The following is an 18,180-nucleotide window of genomic DNA, read 5'->3' as shown; positions in this document are numbered from 1 at the left end:
CTACCATGGAGATCATGAATATAAAAACAAATAAATTTTAAAAATTAAAAATAATAATTCTAATAAAAAAACATTTGGACCGTTAGTTTCTATTATTTTTAGATGGAGCACCTATTTGCATGCATCAATTAAGATGGGTACTTTACACTTTTTGAACCACAAATATAGAAATACGGTCCAGTTTGGAGCAATTTTTTTAAATAAAAAGAAGAAAAAGATGGGATTAGCCCACTAACTCATATGAACATATGAGCCCAACGTCTCATAATGATTCTAGGCCGATCTGACGGTCACAAATGTCCAGTATTGTTTGAATTTTAGTTTTTTTTCTACAAATCCAAATCCCTTGAAAGTTTATACGTGTATTCATAAAAAATAGGTGAATATTCGAAAAATATCAAATAAATATTTTACATGAAATAATTTGACCAAAATACCCTCGAAAAGTTTTGGGGGTATTTTGGTTATTTTATTTTTTAAAGATAATTTTTATTAGATGCACTTTGATGAGAAGAATACACATCTAAAATTTCAAGTGATTTAAATCTATAGAAAAAAATTAAAATTCAAATACTATAAAATATTTATGATCGTTAAATCGATTAAGATTCAATCTGAACCGTGGACTCCTATGTTCATATCAACCATTGGCCAAATCCCATTTTGTCCACAAATAAAAACAAAAAAACAAAACAAAAAACAATGTGCCAAATAGCACTTTCTTGTTGGGCTATACATAAAACTGGTTCATAATTAAAAACAACAAATTTCCCTCTTCGATAAAGTTCAAGTTCCAGGGACCTACAACTTATGTACTCTTCAAACTCTCTCTCAGTCTCTCGTCTGCCTCCCAGCAGCCCGAGCTGCCCTTCTTCCTCCTTCCTGCTCACGCAGGCCCTAGCCACCCCAGCTTCCGTTCTTCCCCTGCTTGCGCCAAGCATAACCAGGCATGCCTCTCTCTTATCTGGTGATTTATTTGCTTTCTCCCTCTGCTCTCTCTCTATATCTCCTCTATTAAAACAAAAAAAAAAGAAGCAAAATGAACGGGCATTAGGGTTTCATTTACGCCTTACATTACTGGTGCTCTAGGGTTTGGATTCCTTTTGGCTTGATTTTTTGCAGAAAGAAAAGAGAAACTCAAAAGCTTTGTTTCTCCCCCACAGTCTCTTAAGCGCTCATTGGAGTGTGGTCTTTACACGGCAGCATCTGGTATAAGGGGCCAGGCCAAACCCAAAAAGCTAAAACCAAACACAAAATCAAAACCCTCCCTACACCCTCTCTCTCTCTCTTTATCTCTCGCATATCTTCTTTCTCTCTCTAAAACTGTGTGGGACTCTTTATTTGCAGAGTAGCAGAGCTGCTGCCATTGCCTCGAGAAACCCCGCTGTCTCACAGTTCACATAATTTCGGAATCCCAATATAAGGTAAGCAACAAAATAACAATTGGGTGATTTTTTGCTTCTTATCTCCAAATCCAAGTCCTAATAACAACCCGAGATCTCGTTTTTATGCCTGTATTTAATTCCTCTGGTTGTATATGCAATGTGTCGGTAAGACCCACAAATTTGTTTCTCCCCCTAGGGCTTCATGTCTCTTGTATCTCCTCACCATGCAGCTGTCACCATTTTCACTCTCTCTTTAATGCATAACTTCTATCTCTTGATCACGCAACAACTGGTTGTATGTGCGTCAGTGAATTAATTGCAGGGTGTGGCTTTTTGCAGTTTGAAAACCACCCAGAGTCTCCATGTTTCCATTCTCCTGCAAAAATGGGTTCTCTACTCTCTCTGTCTTTCCTGCATTGGGCGAGCCCTGATCTTCAAAGAAAGGCACGAGGATTCGATTTCCACTCATAGAACTGGAATCCCATGTGAAACGCTGATAGGTAATTCATTTTGGTTATTACTCTTTTGTTGCATTTACGTGTTGTTTGTTCAAATTGCGACTCTTCTTTATGAGTTCCTGAGAGAGAAACACGCCATGTCCCTTTACTTACTCCCCTTGGTGCAAATTCTCTCATGATCCGTTATGAGCCTCTGCATTTTGCATTCAAAGTACAAGGCCTTGGAGAAACACCCACTTTTTCTTCGCTTATGGTGGTTTGTTTCCTTTGTTATTTGCCTATGCACCATATACTTTGATGGTAGGGGCCTAATCAATGGGTGACTGAACTTCAATGCCCATGTTGTTTCTAACTTTGCTTGTACATCTGCCATTGCTTTTGTGTTTTGTCGCGATTCATGGTGATACTGGTATACGAGTAGTGATATAGATTTTGACCTCCAAGAACCATTGCTTAGTGAGGAGTTAGGTTGCCAAAAAGTGATTCCTTATGGCGATGCCAGTCTATTTTACTTGGCCACTCTCTTGGTTAAACCCACTTTTATCTATTGGTGCAAAGAGGCCTCTAGAACTCACGAATGTTCCCCTCTTAGCTCCTAAAGACCAGTCCAAAACCTCATACAAAATATTTAACTCTTAACTGGGAGAAGTTCAAGTCTGAAAGTCCATTGAAAAAACCATCTTTAGCATCAGCTATTTTTACGTCTTTTTGGAAGGCGGCAGCTTGGAATGCCATCTTGCTAGCCTTAACACACTCGTTACTTTTGTTGGTTCCTATCTTATAAGCTACTTTGTGGAGTATTTGGGAGGGAACATCACTTTCCCTCTTGAAGGTTACATCCTAGTGTCAATATTCTTCACGGCAAAGCTTGTGGAGACCATAACCACTAGGCAATGGTTTTTGGGGGTTGATATCTTAGGAATGAATATCAGTGCGGCTTTGACTGCCATGGTTTATCCAAAAGGGCTTCGTCTCTCTAGCACAGCCAGACAGAGCCACACTGGTGGAGAAATTGTCAATTGTATGGCAGTTGATGTTCAAAGGATTCGATATTATTCATGGTACCTTCACGATATATGGATGTTACCTCTACAGATAGTCTTAGGCTCTTAGCATTGGCAATTCTCTATAAAAATGTGGGTATAGCCTCACATTCAACTCTTGGGGCCACAATTGTTTCTATTCTTGTTACGATTCCTCTCGCAAAAGTGCAAGAGGATTACCAAGATAAGTTGATGTCAGCTAAGGATGGTAGAATGAGGAAAAGATTTGAGTGCCTAAGGAACATAAGGATTTTGAAGTTGCAAGCATGGTAGGATTGGCATCATTGTCTATATCGACATTGTTTCCTCATAATAATGCATGTTTATGTTTTTAATTTTGACTTGTACCTTCCATTGTGTCCTTTTGAGTGAGTTCTTAGCTGTTGAGTAAATTTTTTGGATTTCGATTTTGTTTACTTGCAAAGGGAGCAGTCTTTGCGCCTCTGGTTTTGGAGGATGTCAATATATCCTCAGCTGATGCCATAACTAGCCTCTTTTCCCAATTTGAATATCTACTATTTCTCCCTAAAAATTGCTCCATTACACTTTATTTGATAGTTGATTGGGGATTCATTTCATTGGGACCTCTTCAAATTGCTATCCTATAGCTCCCTTTGGAGCCTAGTCCAAGTTGATTAATGGTTCATGACGATGTTTGAGCAAGGAGTATTTCAAATACTCAGTTACCCAAAACTTCCTCAACATTCCAGCTGGGAATCAAACACAGGCACCCAAAACTTTCTTAACATTGCAGTAAGTTTTCAAAAATAGGTGCCCAGAACTTCCTTAACTTCCAGGAAGATAACATTCCACTTCCCATGAAGAACTCCTTTCCAGGGAACATTTATCTTCCAACAAACAAACACACCCTTAGGGTGCATTTCATAAATAAAATAAGGGAAAGTCTCAGGCTTTACCTTGTACTGTAGGTTTTGTAAGTTTGGGGAGTAAAGTCAGAACTCACTTTTTCCTGCCTGCCTACCTTCTCTCTCTTGTTTCAGGTCTAGAAACACCTTTCTCTATTTCTTCTAATTATTTTCTTCAAAACCTTTTCATTCAATAACATTGTTCAAAAAAATAGACCGCCCAGTGCCTAGGCGGCCAAACTGGCCGGTGGTCCCTAGGCGGTCGCATAGGTGGTACGGAACCCGCCTAGGCGGCAGCCCTGCGTGCAGCCCTAGGCGGTCGCCCAGCGCCCAGCCCTAGGCCAAAGGCGGAAAAATACTTTTTTGTTTTTTGTTTTTTTCAAGATATAAAAGTTTAGAAGGATGGGTTTTAGGTTCATTTGAAACCTAAACCCACAAGAACCCCTTTTAGAGAGAAAGAAACCTAAAAAAACTACATTTCATTGGATCGAATCATTGAAGTGTTTCTCGAAGTTTGGAGTTCGAGCAACCAAAGTAAGTGCATTTTTTAGATTGCTTGTTTTATTTTGAGATGTCTTCTTCTGGAGTTAGTCGGAGTGGAGATCTAGGTTGGAAATATGGATACAACCCGAATCCAAATGAAAAAAATAGTGTTACATGCAATTTTTGTGAAAAAGATACAAAAGGAGGCATAAACCGGTTTAAGAAACATCTTGCTGGTATTAAGGGGGATGTTGCCCCTTGTAAAAATGTTTCTAAAGCTATCAGAGAGGAGATTAAGCAATTTATAAGTTATGTACAACAAAAACAAGAACAAAATCCTTGTCATAAATCTATTTCTATTTCTGCTATTTCTAGAAGAAGTGATCCGGGTTGGAAGTATGGGTACAAACCAAAACCAAATGATAAAAATTGTATAAAGTGGAATTTTTGTAAAAAAGATACCAATGGGGGTATTTGCCGATTCAAAAAACACTGCTGGTGTTAGAGGTAATGTTACTTCTTGTACAAAGGTTCCCGAAGCAGTTCGGGATGAGATTAGACATATTCTGAATTTTGAAGAACCAGAAAAGAATGAAAATAAGCCTTGTTCTACGGAAGTATCTTCTCCAGGTTCTAGTCGAAACGGTGATCCGGGTCGGAAGTATGGTTATAATTCGAATCCAAGTGATAAAAATCGTATTACATGTAATTATTGTGGAAAGGATACTCATGGGGGCATTTACCGGTTTAAAAAACATCTTGTCGGTATTAAGGGGGGATGTTGCCCCGTGTAAAAATGTTCTTGAGGCTTCCAAGGAGGAAATTATATAATATTTGAGTTCAAAGAAGCACAAAGAAAAGGGTAGAGCAACCAAGACTCCTAGGACCTCATCTGCACGTACTAGTAAGAGGAAGGTAGAAGAAGAAGAGGAGGAAGCGATAAATTCAGAAGAAACAGAGGAGGACGAGCGTTATATTGAAGAGGGAGATGACTCTAATGATGATGGCCTCGACTTTGATGCATATGATGAGGTTTGCCCTATTGACATTCCCTTTGATGATGATGATGATGATGATGATGACGACTACTGAAGACTCTTGCCTCTTGGTGTTGAGTGTTGAGTCTGTTGACTGTTGTGTTAAGTAATGAGTATTGACTTTTGTTAGACTGTATATTTTCTAAATTTCTGTATATTTCTGTTGTGTCGAGTGTTGACTTTTATAACCTACACTTGTATGGTTTTACAATTTACTGTTTTAACAATATGGATTATCAAAATTCTCTTCTCGACGTCTATCATTTTTTTTTTTCAACTTGGAATATGGTATATTGGTAATTTGGTATGTGTTGTACTTTTTTTCAACTGGGTCCGCCTAGCACTTTTTGATACACTGTTCAATAATACAAAGTATTGTTGATATTAGCGCAAATTTTTCTCTGGATATGTTTTCTCTGAAATTGGGTTTACTTTCTCTGAGTGTTTAAATGAATGTTTTTATTGAGACCAATTATATAATATCTCTCTTCATTCCTTTTGTCATAAGAAAATTTGTTTGTTAAGGATGGAACAGTTAATGGAAAAAGGGTGGCTTGTTACAATTCATTTCATATGGGACTCACAATTTGGGAGTATTCATCTAACAGTAAGATAAAATTATTTCTATTGTCAGTCATTATCAATTTGGGTTTTGTATGATCAGTCGGCGATGCAGATAAGAATATTAAAATGCGATTAAGCCACGTACTTTCTCTATTATTATGGACTGGTTCAGATGAACCCATTAGTGTTCATTGTGTCCACCAATTTCGTGCTAGATACATCATTAATGGCCTCCACCAAAACTCAGGTATAGCTTGTGAGCTTTTTGCATTTGGATTTTTTTTTTTTTTTTTTAAACTTTTCCATTTGTTCTTAAATGTACCCAGATGAGTTTACGTGTCCATTTGTGCTTAAATCTTGCTCCTTTGTATGAGCATTTCAGTATGGTGAGAAAATTCACTCTGATATTGTTAAATTAACCTACGAGTCCTTTGTTTTTGTAAGCTATGCACTTCTTCATTTACATTGTACAACTGGAGTGGTTGTGATTGCAAGGAATTTGTTTGATGAAATGCCCAAGAGAAAGTTGGTATGATGATCGAGGTTGCAATTTGTGTGGAGATGCTAATGGTACTTTTCTTCTTTGAGAGAGAGAGAGAGAGAGAGAGAGAGAGAGAGAGAGGTGATAGTCCAAATCCTGTTACTATGGCGTATGTTGCATGCTTGCCGTAAGCTTGGTGTAGGAAATCAGACCTGGTTATTCATTGTGTGATTGTTTTGAGTGATCTAGAAAGAGAATTATTTATTGGTACTCGTCTTGTGCAAGGGTATGTCATATGTGAGCCATGAAAGAGGTGTTGAAGCTCTGGCTCTCTTCGCCCAAATGATGCATGAGGGCATGAGACCTGATTCGGTTGCACTGGTTGTGGCCATATATTTATCTTTTCTGGTGTATTGGTGGCATTGCAATTTCAATTATTATTGGGTGTCTTCTACTCTTAAGTTAGATATAGAACAAATTGCAGTCGCAACTATATAGTTTATAAGAACTGCATTAGATGGGTTGTAGCAAAAATTTTTTATTCAAAATATGAATTTTGCACATCAAATCAATAGAATACATAATGACGGTTACGAAAATAGTTTCCATCTTTCCCCATACCAAACAGGTGAAAATACTAGCACCACAATTTATCAAACAAGGTTCCTAGCTTTCAGGCTACCAATTTTCACTTTCATCCAAGATTTTAGGAAAATCAGCAGCAAAGATTTTCCTAGGGAAACTATAGAGAAAGTTATCAAATTCACCCTTAATCCTTCCCTCCCCACCCCCCCCCCCCCCCCTCAGCTCTCTCTTTCTCTCTCTCGCTTTTTGCTTTCTTGAGCTTTAATAAATTTTCATGGGCATTGGTTGTTTCTCACAGTTAATAGGTTTCTTTTAGTGTATTGAAATTCTTAGTCTTCTTGAGTTCTTTCTCTCCTTGGGATAATTTAGGCTTGCTTTATTTAGTTTTGGAAAATTGTTTAATAAGGCTGCAACCTTATCAAAATAATTAAAGCCTCAACTCATATCTCATCAAAACTTGCAATTCAAGTGTTGAAAAAATGTTAAATCAATCGTCTCGGCTTGAACATTATGATTGTGAAAAAATTTTAGGATTTCAAGTTCTAGAAATAGTGTATATTGCAATAAATCATCCAGACCGTCCATTTCACCCTAAAAATGAGTGTTAATAGATCCGCTTGCATTTTTTGAGTTTCAAATTTTATTGTTAGTGTTGGAAATTGAGTTTAACGCCGTCATGAAGATTTTGGATGCTCAAAGTGCTTTCTAGATGAGGATTTCATGTTGAAATGTGATTCAAAATTGTAGGAATTGCGGGCTTTGTGTATATCTCTCTTTCTCTAAGAGATTATGGGTAGTTATGGGTTATGGATTCGAGAGTGATCTTGGAATGTGTAGTTATCTTCTCTCTCTAAGTGGGTTGTTATCAAAATGGAAGTTGTGTTGTAATGGGTGGTTATCCAAAGTGGGGTCACGTAGGTAGTTTGTGGGTGGTTTTTAAAACTGTTGTAAAGGCCTTTAAAAAGGCATAATTTATTGAAATGAGTCGTACCTCTTGTGAGTTTGAAGTTGTCTCTCTAAGCTTTTGCTTATTCAAAAACTTTGTTAGAGAAAGAGTGTTAGCTGTAGCAACTATACTTGAGGCAATTTAGGAGGTCTGCTATGGCATGTGAGCCATAGCATCCCCACTCTAATATTTGCCCTTCTAACTCAATTATTCTTCTTTACAATCATTTCTTGAGTTTTATCAAGCTGACAGTACTTTTACAATGTGGCAGTAGCTACACATACTTTCAAAAATTCCAACATTTATGATGTAGAGCTTCTGAAAATTCCAATAGTGGTATCATAGTCAATGGTTTGATTATTCTGGGAATATTAAAAGAAAAAAGATTTGAGAAGTCATATGGGTATTTAAAAAAAAAAAAAATTGAGTCTAGATTAAAAAATATGCTAAGTGATTTGCAATGAAAAAAAGAAAAAAGGAAAAAAAGAAAAAGAAATATTTCTTAAATGTGGTTTTCTTGTTAGAGGAGGAGATGTTTTAAAAAAAGGGAGGAATACAAAATGGGAGAGTTCTTGATATCATGTTTTGCAAAAAGTTTGCAAAACTTAGGTTTAAGAAAATTTATGATAGGGGGACATGAGTAGTCCTCATGGGAAATCCATGCCTAGTGTAGGCATAGGAAAACTATTTTGTTATAAAGAAAATAGATCGTAGTCCTAATATGTTATGCCATGAGAAGGCATGAAGATGCCAGTTAAAGACAGAGAAAAATATTTTTGAAAAATGACTGTAGTTCTAGTGTTCCATACCATGAAAAGGCATGAGGGTGCCTAATGAAGGCATATAAATATGTTTTTTGAAAAAGACTGTAGTCCTAGAGTGTTATGCCATGAGATGGCATTAAAAAAAGGGGAGGAAAGTGTTTTTAATTTTTTTTAAAGGAAAACTAATTGTTGCAATTTTTTTTGCAGAAAAGACATCAAGAACATATGACAAATTCTATTCCAAAAAACAAGCAATATGAATTTTACCAAAAGCAAAAGATTGAAAAACTAATTTACAAAATTATCAAAGAAGGAATCAATTATAGTCCTATTTTTTGTTGAGAGATTAAAGTCTGAAGAGAATTTTTAGGATTCCCCATGGATACGAGAAAAGAAGCCTAACAAAGTGCATGCAATATGAATTTTACCAAAAGCAAAAGATTGAACCAATTTATAAAATTATCAAAGAAGGAACCGATTATAGTCCTATTTTTTGTTGTGAGATTAAAGTCTGAAGAGAATTTTTAGGATTCCCTACGGATACGAGAAAAGAAGCCTAACAAAGTGTAACTTATTTTACCGTGTTGCAATTGGCAAAAAGGAAAGAAATTATTGACATTGAAGATGATGACGAAGAATATGAAGATTGCAAGAGAAGAATAAATTTATGAAATGAAGAAACAAATTGAAAGTCCTGAAGTCCTAGTGTCTACACTAAAAAAAGAAAATGAAGAACTTCATAATGTCATTGAAAATCATGTACGGGAAATTTAACCAAAAAAAATTAGAATTTTGCATCAAGGAGGATTGTTGAAATGTGATGCAAAATTGTAGGAATTGGGAGGTCTGTGTATTTCTATCTTTCTCTCTCTAAGAAGTTGTGGGTAGTTATGGATTATGGATTTATGGTAGGAGTTATCTTGTAGTGGGTAGTTGTCTTCTCTCTCTAAGTGGGTAGTTATCAAAATGGAAGTTATGTATTGTAGTGGGTGATTATCAAAGTGGGGTCACGTAGGTAGTTTGTGGTTGGTTTTTAAACTTGTTTGAAAAGCCTTTAAAAATGCACGATCTATTGAAATGAGTCATTCCTCTTTTGAGTTCGAAGTTATTTTTGTGAGCTTTCGCTTATTCAAAAATTTTGTTAGAGAAAAATTGTTCGCTACAACTACACTTGAGGTAATTTAGGAGGACTGCTGTGGCCTGTGGGTCATAGCATGCTCACTCTAATATTTGTCTCTCTAACTCTATTATGATTATTTACAATCCTTTCTTGAGTTTTATTAAATTTAGAGTACTTTTACAATGTGGCAATAACTATACACTTTAAAAAATTCTAACATTTTGTGGTGTAGAGCTTCTGAAGTACTCTCAGCTTAATAAAACTCATGGAATGATTGTAAATAAACATAATAGAGTTAGAGAGATCGATATTAGAGTGAGGATGCTATGGCCATAACAGTCTTCCTAATTTGCCTCTAGTGTAGTTACTGTAGCTAACACTCTTATTCTAACAAAGTTTTTGAATAAACAAAAGCTTAGAGAGAGAACTTCAAACTCAAAAGGGGTACGACTTGTTTCAATAGATTGTTCCTTTTTAAAGGCCCTTATAGTAGTTTTAACAACCACCCACAAATTACCTACGTGACCCCACTTTGGTAACCACCCACTACAATACATAACTTCCATTTTGATAAGTGATAACTATTAACTTAGAGAGAAAGAGAGAAGAGATAACTACCCACTACAAGATAACTCCCACCATAAATCTATAACTACCCACAACCTCTTAGAGAGAGAAATACACTGACCCCCAAATTCCTCAAATTTTGCATCATATTTCAACATTGCCCTTTGATGCAAAATTTTTTTTTTGTTAAATTTTACGTACAAGATTTTCAATGATATTATGAAGTTCTTCATTTTCCTTCTTTAGTGTAGACATTAGGGCTTCAGGACTTTCAATTTGTTTTTTTATTTGATGAATTTCTTCTTTTCTTGCGATCTACATATTCTCTTTATCATATCTTCAATTTCAATAATTTCTTTCTTTTACGCCAGTTATGATATGGTAAAATAAGTTACACATTGTTCAACTTATTTTCTTGTATCCATAGGGAATCTTGAAAATTCGCATCCTCTGACTTGAATCTCACAGACAAAAATAGTACTATGATCAGGTCCTTTTTTGATAATTTTGTAAATTGTTTTTTCAATCTTTTGCTTTTAGCAAAATTCATGCAGCATGCTCTTTGGAGTAGAATTTATCATATGTTCTTGATGCCTTTTCTAAAACAACAATTACTATTCTTATTAAAAATATTTTTCTCCCCTTTTTTTTTATGCCTTCTCACGGCATAACACTCTAGGACTACGGTCCTTTTCAAAAAACATTTTTATATGCCTTCATTAGGCACCCTCATACCTTTTTATGACATGGATCACTAGGACTACAATCCTTTTCAAAAAAACATTTTTCTATGCCTTTAATTGGCATCTTCATACCTTTTCGTGGCATGACATACTAGGACTTCGTTCTTTTTTCTTTCTCAAAAATCATTTTTCTATGCCTACACTAGGCATAGATTTTCCCATGAGGACTACTTATGTCCCCCTTTCATAAATTTTTTTTTAAATCTCATTTTTGAAAACTTTTGCAGAACATGACATCAAGAACTCTCTCATTTTGGTTTCCCCCTTTTTTTAAAAATCTCTTTCTTCTTTTCCAAGAGCACTACATTTAAGAACTTTTCTTTTTCTTCCCTTTTTTTTTTTCATTGCAAATAACTTAGCAATTTTTTTAATCAAGACTCAAAATTGTTTTTAAAAAAATACTCGTATGACTTCCCAAATCTTCTTTTTTATTTTTCCCAGACTAATCAAACCATCGGCTCTGATACCACTGTTGGAATTTTTAGAAGCTCTACACCATAAATGTTGGAATTTTCTCTAAGAGGTTGTGGGTAATTATAGGTTAGGGATTTATGGTGGGAGTGATCTTGTAGTGGTAAGTTATCTTCTCTCTCTTAGTGGGTAGTTATCAATATGGAAGTTATGTGTTGTAGCGGGTGGTTTCCCAAAGTGGGGTCACATAGGTAGTTTGTTAGTGGTTTTTAAAACCCTTTTAAAGGGCTTTAAAAAGGCACAATCTATGAAATGAGTTGTACCCTTTTTGAGTTTGAACTTATCTCTCCAAGCTTTTGCTTATTCAAAAACTTTGTTAGAGAAAGAGTCTTAGCTGCAGCTAATACACTCGAGGTAATTTAGGAGGACTGCTATGGCTTGTGGGCCGTAAAATCCTCACTGTAATATTTGTCTCTTTAACTCTATTATGTTTATTTACAATCATTCCTTGAGTTTTATTAAGCTGAGAATACTTTTATAATGTGATAGTAGCTACGCACTTTAAAAAATTCCAATATTTATGGTGTAGAGCTTCTGAAATTTCCAACATTTGAGGTGAGATTTTATTTTGTTTTCATAAAGCCTAGGCCCTATAGCACCTTCATCCTTTAGTTTTTGTATGGGATTTGGTCCTTCTTAGTTTAGAATCTTTCCATGCCCCCCCTCCCCCTCCCCCCTCCCCCTCCCCCCCTCCCCCTCCCCAACTCTCTCTCTCTTTCTCTTTTTGCATACTCTAGTTTAATAACTTTCAATGGGCATTGGCTGTTTCTCACAGTTAATGGGTTTCTGATCGGTGTACTGATATTCTTAGTCTTGAGCTCTCTCTCTCCCTGGGATAATTTGGGCTTTCTTTATTTAGTTTTTGTATGTGATTTGGTCTTCTTGGATTTCAATATTTCGATGGGTCTCTCTCTCTCTCTCTCTCTCTCTCTCTCTCTCTCTCGATGTGTATTTGTGTGTGATAGTAAAGACTTGATGGATCTTTTGGTCTCCTCTCCTGGTGATATGTTTTTCCCATCGATTTTAGTCATTTACCGATGTGTTTTTCAATAATATAGTGTTGATTGGTTTTAGTGCTGAGAACTAGATTGGTGTGCAGAGAAGTGGTGCCAATTTCAGAGATAAAAAACCAATTGGTGATTTTTGAATTGCAGAGACCTAAATAATGGAGCACAACATTGATACCATGGAATCTTCATCATCATGCTCAATTTGCCAGGAGTGTGGTAAACATCCATTCAAGTACAGGTGCCCTGGTTGTAATGTAAGGTCCTGTAGCTTGCCCTGTGTGAATTCTCACAAGAAGCGATTAGGGTGCAACGGCAAGAGGAGTCGAACACAGTTTGTGCCATTATCGAAATTCGATGACAACATCTTGCTCTCAGGTTACCCTACTCTTTCCTCTTTTCTTATTCCTCCATCCTTTTTTTCCCTTGCTCAAGCTTTAATAACTTTTTATGGACTTAAGCAATTTGTTGTAGTCTAATGGCTCTAATAAACAAGGGGCGGCAAAGGGGTGGGTGGCAATTTCTTGGCAATGGGGCCCTGTTGTGGCCCTGGTCCAGTTTGGTTCATACCATTTTCTTTATCTGATTTCTCTTGCACACTTATTGATCTCGGCTCTTTCAACTCCTTCATGTGTTCTTTGAATTTACGATTTTTTGTTGTTGAACCCATTTGCGTGTCTGTCATTTTCTGAGGTTTGCAAACTAATTTGAATGGATCTTTTATATTCCAAAATAGATCTTTTACATTCCATTGCTTATACGTTCATAAATATTTGTGAGCTTATGTGTTCATAAATATTTATCAGCTTATGTGTTTATACGTTCTTGAAATTTTTTTGGGATGATTGTCATTTTAGACTACAATTTGCTTGAGGAAACGAAAAGGATTGCAGATTCTACTCGGCGAATGAGAGATGACTTTAAGAGTTTTGGTTACAAACTGCCCCGCAATCTCTTGGCCCTTTGTAGGTCAGCCAAGAAACGTGCAACCAAGGTTCTTATTCTCTCACGAGGCATGTCTAAGAGAGAGAAAAATCGTTCTTACTACAGTTGGAGGTTTGCTTTCATATGTTTTAAGCATCAAGTTTTCATTTACTTTTTTTCTGCTTTTGGGTTGGATATTAGAAACTGTTATTCTAATGCTTCTGATAATTTTTCTTGTAATATTAGATGATTGGTTTCCCTTTAAACTGTGAAGTCTTTGATGCAGCAAGTTTGAGGGGCTTTGGATAAAGTTCCCAAATTTGTTTTGATAATTTTTTTTGCCATGTTGGGCTTCTCATTTCTCTTAATCTTTTGATAATTAGCTTCTCAGTTTTGCCTTCCTGAAAGATGTCGTAATGGTTCAGTTAGGCACACAATTCAAATATAGACCTCTTCTTCATCACCTTCAAAATTCATTTGTTTTTCTCCTTCAAATCAATGGAAAGGAAGGCTTCTTATAATGGTTTGACAACTGAGGACAAGGTGGTTCCGGACAGTAGTCTATCGATGAAAATAATTTGTGAACCATCACTCTTGATTGTTTATGTTCTTCTGTCTGCATATATAGGTACTCGATTATATCCATCTACCAATCTTTCGGAATATCTCTGCATGTTTGCTTTAAGTTTCAACTTGCAGTGCCTATGGCTTCTTTTGGGCAGCTAGAGGATCACATTCTAAAGGCTTCCTTTGACCCAATGGTTGTCATATGTAGGACTGAGCTACCTGCTAGTTGATTGTGAAGGCTGTAGCGCTAGGGAGATTTTCTACTTAGATTACCGTACTGATCATTTTAGGTCAACTATGAATTGAAAGATCCGAATGATCAACTCTACAATTAGTTGTTAGAATCAATAGGTATTCAAATCATTCATTTGAACAAATTAAAACCTTTCTGATTAGATGATCTTGATACTTCCCAAAGATCGAAATTATTGATCAATGAAAGAACAATAGCAGCATTTTGGTTGCTTGACTCATTCCATTCTAGGAATAATCGCAGAAAATCCTTTGAGAACACAGATTCCTATTTCTCAATGATATCCCACAATTGAGACGATTGGCTGTCAACCCATGGTGTAGTTTTAACCTCATCAGTTACTACCTCATTGGCTTCTCCTTTCTTAAAGAAATTCATTGTTTTGGCCACGATATATTTATGCTTTTGCACAAACAAATGAGTTAATGTGAAATCACCATTGAAGGCTAATAAGGAATGTAGTCGTGCACATGTAGCAGTCAATTCGACAAGTTTACTGCAAAAAAAATTTCCTCATTTAACATTTTTCTTCATTTGGTGGGGTGGGATTTTAGCTGGCACTTCACACTCTTGTGGTGGCATCTCAAAAAATGGGTAAGTGGAATGTCTAAATTTCTAAAGCTTTAGACACTTGTCACTTCCTTGGCATGTTGACATGTGCCACGAACCACGGATATACCTGTCCAAGTTATGTAGGATGAAAGAGTTATTGAACAGTGTTGTAAACTGCTAGTTACTGGTGTGGGGCATGTATCGCTTCCTTGTTAAACACACTTAAGTTTTTGAGGTGAATAATAAATAAGTTACAAATTAGAAGAAAAAAGTTGCAAAGGTAGTTTGGATAATAGAGGAAGATAGGAAATTGACATGGCGTTCTTTATTTGTGAAGTAATGGATAGACCAGTCCATATTAAAAAAAAAATGGATAGACCAGTCAATATGAGGGTCAAGTTGATCCCGTTTATGGGATACTTGGTTCATTCACTGCCTTCTGCTCTGCCAAATGTGTAATTGTATCCTTCATTGTCTTCTAGTTTTATGTGTTTTGATGCTGCTAATAGCAAAAATTATTCTTATATCTCTCATTTTATTTTCTTCTCAGTATTTCTATTTCACAAATGAGTTTAATGTTTCTCAGTTGTATGTGACTTGATACAAGTGATCATTCAAATTGGAAAAGAATCCATTTTATACCACTGTAAATCAATGACATTTTGTTTTATTTATTCATAAGCTCCTAATCATTTAGTAAATTATGCTGGTTTGGTTATCAATTGGAATTTTTCTACAAATCTAGATTATATGGTACATTACATGGCATGATTGCCTGTAACTTTTTGATAGTGATGTTACATTCACATAGTTATATGCTTACAATCTGTTAATTTTGTCTCATACAGCAAGCAATCCATTTACTGGACCGTTGAGTGGCGTTTCGATTCGACTGAAGTTGTTTTTACAGACCATGGGTATGTTGTAGAGTCATCATTGTGTGTGTGTGTGAGAGAGAGAGATGATTTGAACAACTGCCTTAGTGAAACAAGAATGATGGTACAGGATAGAGGAAAATAGGGAATTGCAAGGTGTCATAGAGAAACATTTAAAGCCGGGTCCTTGGAATCTACAAGTCGACGGGAAGCTTAAACCTTTCCGTAAGGAGCAGTTGGATAAACTTAAGTTCCTCGTTTTGAAGAACCCTAAGGTACACCATTGTTAGAAAAATCGGGCGATCTAACTACTAACCGCCCTGTTAGGTCAGAACCAGCCAGTTTTGATTTTGGGTGGTTTTGGTGATTGACCGGTATTTTAAAAAAAATTCAAAAACACATAAATTCTCAAAAATAAGGAAAATGGTTTGTGATGTATTTTTTAATATTCTTTACAGTAGGGTAAAGATTCAAAATTGTTTTTGTGATTAATATTCACTTTATTTCAATAATCGATTCGTTAAAATCTATTTTTTTAATTTTCAACTTCATTTGAATCTGTTTTGTTTTAATCATTTTTAGTATGCTTTTCATATTTTAGTAGATTTTTTTTTTTATCTCTTTTATTTTTTCGGCACTCTTTTGGCCTGCTCGGGACTTGCCTAGTTAGAACGGTTGAATCGGCCGGTTTACCGGTTAGGCCGGTTAAGACTTCCGGGCCCATGTTCGGTTAACCGTTCCGGTTTGATTTTGGAAACACTGATGTACACTAATTAAATATATTAATAAATATTCATGAGAGGAAAATTCTTATTCTTAAATTCTGGCCATGTTATAACTATTTCAGGGCCCAAAGCCTTTGTTTCGTGAGTTAGACATCACTTCACCGTTACGGCACCAATTGATCGGCATTATGCTCATTGAGTTTCCTGTCATCCACGTTGTTCTCCCTCAACATGCCCATGAATTTGCAATCGATGAAACCTGGGTTTCGGTTCCAAGATCTAGAAATTGTCCACCAGATGAACCTTTACATGACCTTCCCAGTCCCAAGGGTGTCTATTTTCGAGAAGAAGAAATACAAGAAGATGATGAGCTTGCACAAAAACCACAGGTTTTGGACTCCTCAAACCATGTAAGTTCTGTTGAAGATATTTTAAACATTGTTGGTGGCTCAATAAAAGAGGTTGCTGGAGAGAGAGAAGGATATCCTTCTAGTGAACAAGAGGTTGTTAGAGAGGGAGGGGATTTCTCTTTGGAGAAACAGGGACTTCGAAAAGATGTTAGTCCTGTTTTGAAAAGTGAAGAAATGGAGGATTATTTCCCATCAGATCTCGAGGCATTTGAAGTGAACAATAGCATGGATTTTGGGTTTGATCAGGTGTTCGAGGATGGTGTTTCGCGGATTTCCCCTGGAGAATTGTATGGGGATGACCATTCGTTCTTCAAAGGTGTCTACTTTGAAGATGACGACGACAGAGAGGAGGGTGAAATTGTAGAGTTTTGAAAATGAAATGGTTACTTTTTCACTGGTCTCGGAGAGGAATGACGAAATGTAGAATTTTGCAAATGGAATGGTTTCTTTGTCCATAAGGGTTTTGAGGAATTTCTGAAAATGGAATGTCAGTCTTCACTCTGTGATGTAAGGAAAAATTGATGACCTTATGTGCTGAAAGATAAGAGTAAGTGCCACTCCGTTCAATTTAGAGTTTCATGCTCTGGAGTTTTTCATGAATTTGTTTCTACAAAAAGGTTTGTGGTATTTTGTGATGTTTCCATATTGATTGAATGACTGTATCGATGAGAACCTTGATTATTTTTCAGTCCCTTTAAAGAATCAATTTTGAAGCTGTTCCCTAATTCTGACGTCATGAGAGAGAACTGCTTTGCTGGGGCTACAGACTTAAAAGGATATGGTTTCTATGAGTCCCCCGGACTCAAATGTAGAAATGGATTTTGGATCTAATTTTTAAAGAATATATAATCTCGAATAGGGAGATCATTAATATATAAATACAAAAATTAAAAAATTGAAAATGATATTTTTTCAAATAAACACATAGACTATTTGCTTTAAATTTGTTTGCAGCGACTGCCATTTATATCCGTCTTCAAGACCCAAGGGTTTATGCTTGGGGGACAAAATGTCCCCGGACGCATACGAAGGTGTGCCTTATTTTGATTGTTTAGGGCCTCAGCTTTATATAAACCACACCTGTCATTTGCTTTCCTTTATTAATATGTTCTTTGGTCCATTCCTTTATTAAATAGGTTCTTTCGATTGACATGTCTCTCTCTGAGGGAACTGTTCCTCGAAATCAAGTATCGATATGCAGATAAATATTGCATCGGGAGCTTAAAATGATCAATCTGGAGTGTTAGTCTCACAAATTTGGAGCTTTTTAGGAGCTCTTAAGAACATTCTTTTTGGGCCGAAATGGATTTGCGGGTTATTGCTTTTGGGTCCTCGATCTATCAACGAGATAGTA

At 36.2% G+C, this 18,180-nt stretch overlaps 1 protein-coding gene and 1 pseudogene across 3 annotated transcripts; both read left to right on the top strand.

Moving 5' to 3' along the window:
* The first annotated feature begins 832 nt into the window (after positions 1 to 832).
* On the top strand, positions 833 to 17,551 carry LOC18434311 (uncharacterized). Of its 3 annotated transcripts, none has more exons than XM_088868857.1 (8): positions 833 to 947; positions 1,348 to 1,424; positions 1,725 to 1,885; positions 12,668 to 12,898; positions 13,378 to 13,576; positions 15,665 to 15,733; positions 15,822 to 15,966; positions 16,539 to 17,551. In XM_088868857.1, exons 4-8 carry the CDS (start codon positions 12,679 to 12,681, stop codon positions 17,196 to 17,198), a joined length of 1,293 nt encoding a protein of 430 aa, XP_088724983.1. In that variant the 5' UTR covers positions 833 to 947; positions 1,348 to 1,424; positions 1,725 to 1,885; positions 12,668 to 12,678; the 3' UTR covers positions 17,199 to 17,551. The 3 variants fall into 3 exon arrangements, with proteins under 3 accessions (XP_088724983.1, XP_006844447.1, XP_088724984.1); XM_006844384.4 differs by having other exon boundaries at positions 833 to 967; XM_088868858.1 differs by lacking the exon at positions 15,822 to 15,966.
* LOC110007290 (ABC transporter C family member 5 pseudogene) lies at positions 2,248 to 3,037 on the top strand (annotated as a pseudogene).
* Positions 17,552 to 18,180: the final 629 nt, after the last annotated feature.

This window comes from Amborella trichopoda, chromosome 6 (assembly GCF_054954075.1).
Source record: "Amborella trichopoda isolate Santa Cruz 75 chromosome 6, AtrichopodaSantaCruz75HAP2 v2.0, whole genome shotgun sequence".
NCBI lineage: Eukaryota > Viridiplantae > Streptophyta > Magnoliopsida > Amborellales > Amborellaceae > Amborella > Amborella trichopoda.
Note: the sequence above shows the minus strand (reverse complement) of the source record. Positions and strands in the feature narration are given on the sequence as shown.

Coding starts and splice junctions, on each gene's coding strand:
- LOC18434311 (XM_088868857.1), top strand. CDS start 12,679: ATGGAGCACAACATTGATACCATGGAATCTTCATCATCATGCTCAATT. Junction 12,899..13,377: donor TGACAACATCTTGCTCTCAG/GTTACCCTACTC, acceptor TTGTCATTTTAG/ACTACAATTTGCTTGAGGAA. Junction 15,734..15,821: donor GTTGTTTTTACAGACCATGG/GTATGTTGTAGA, acceptor ATGATGGTACAG/GATAGAGGAAAATAGGGAAT.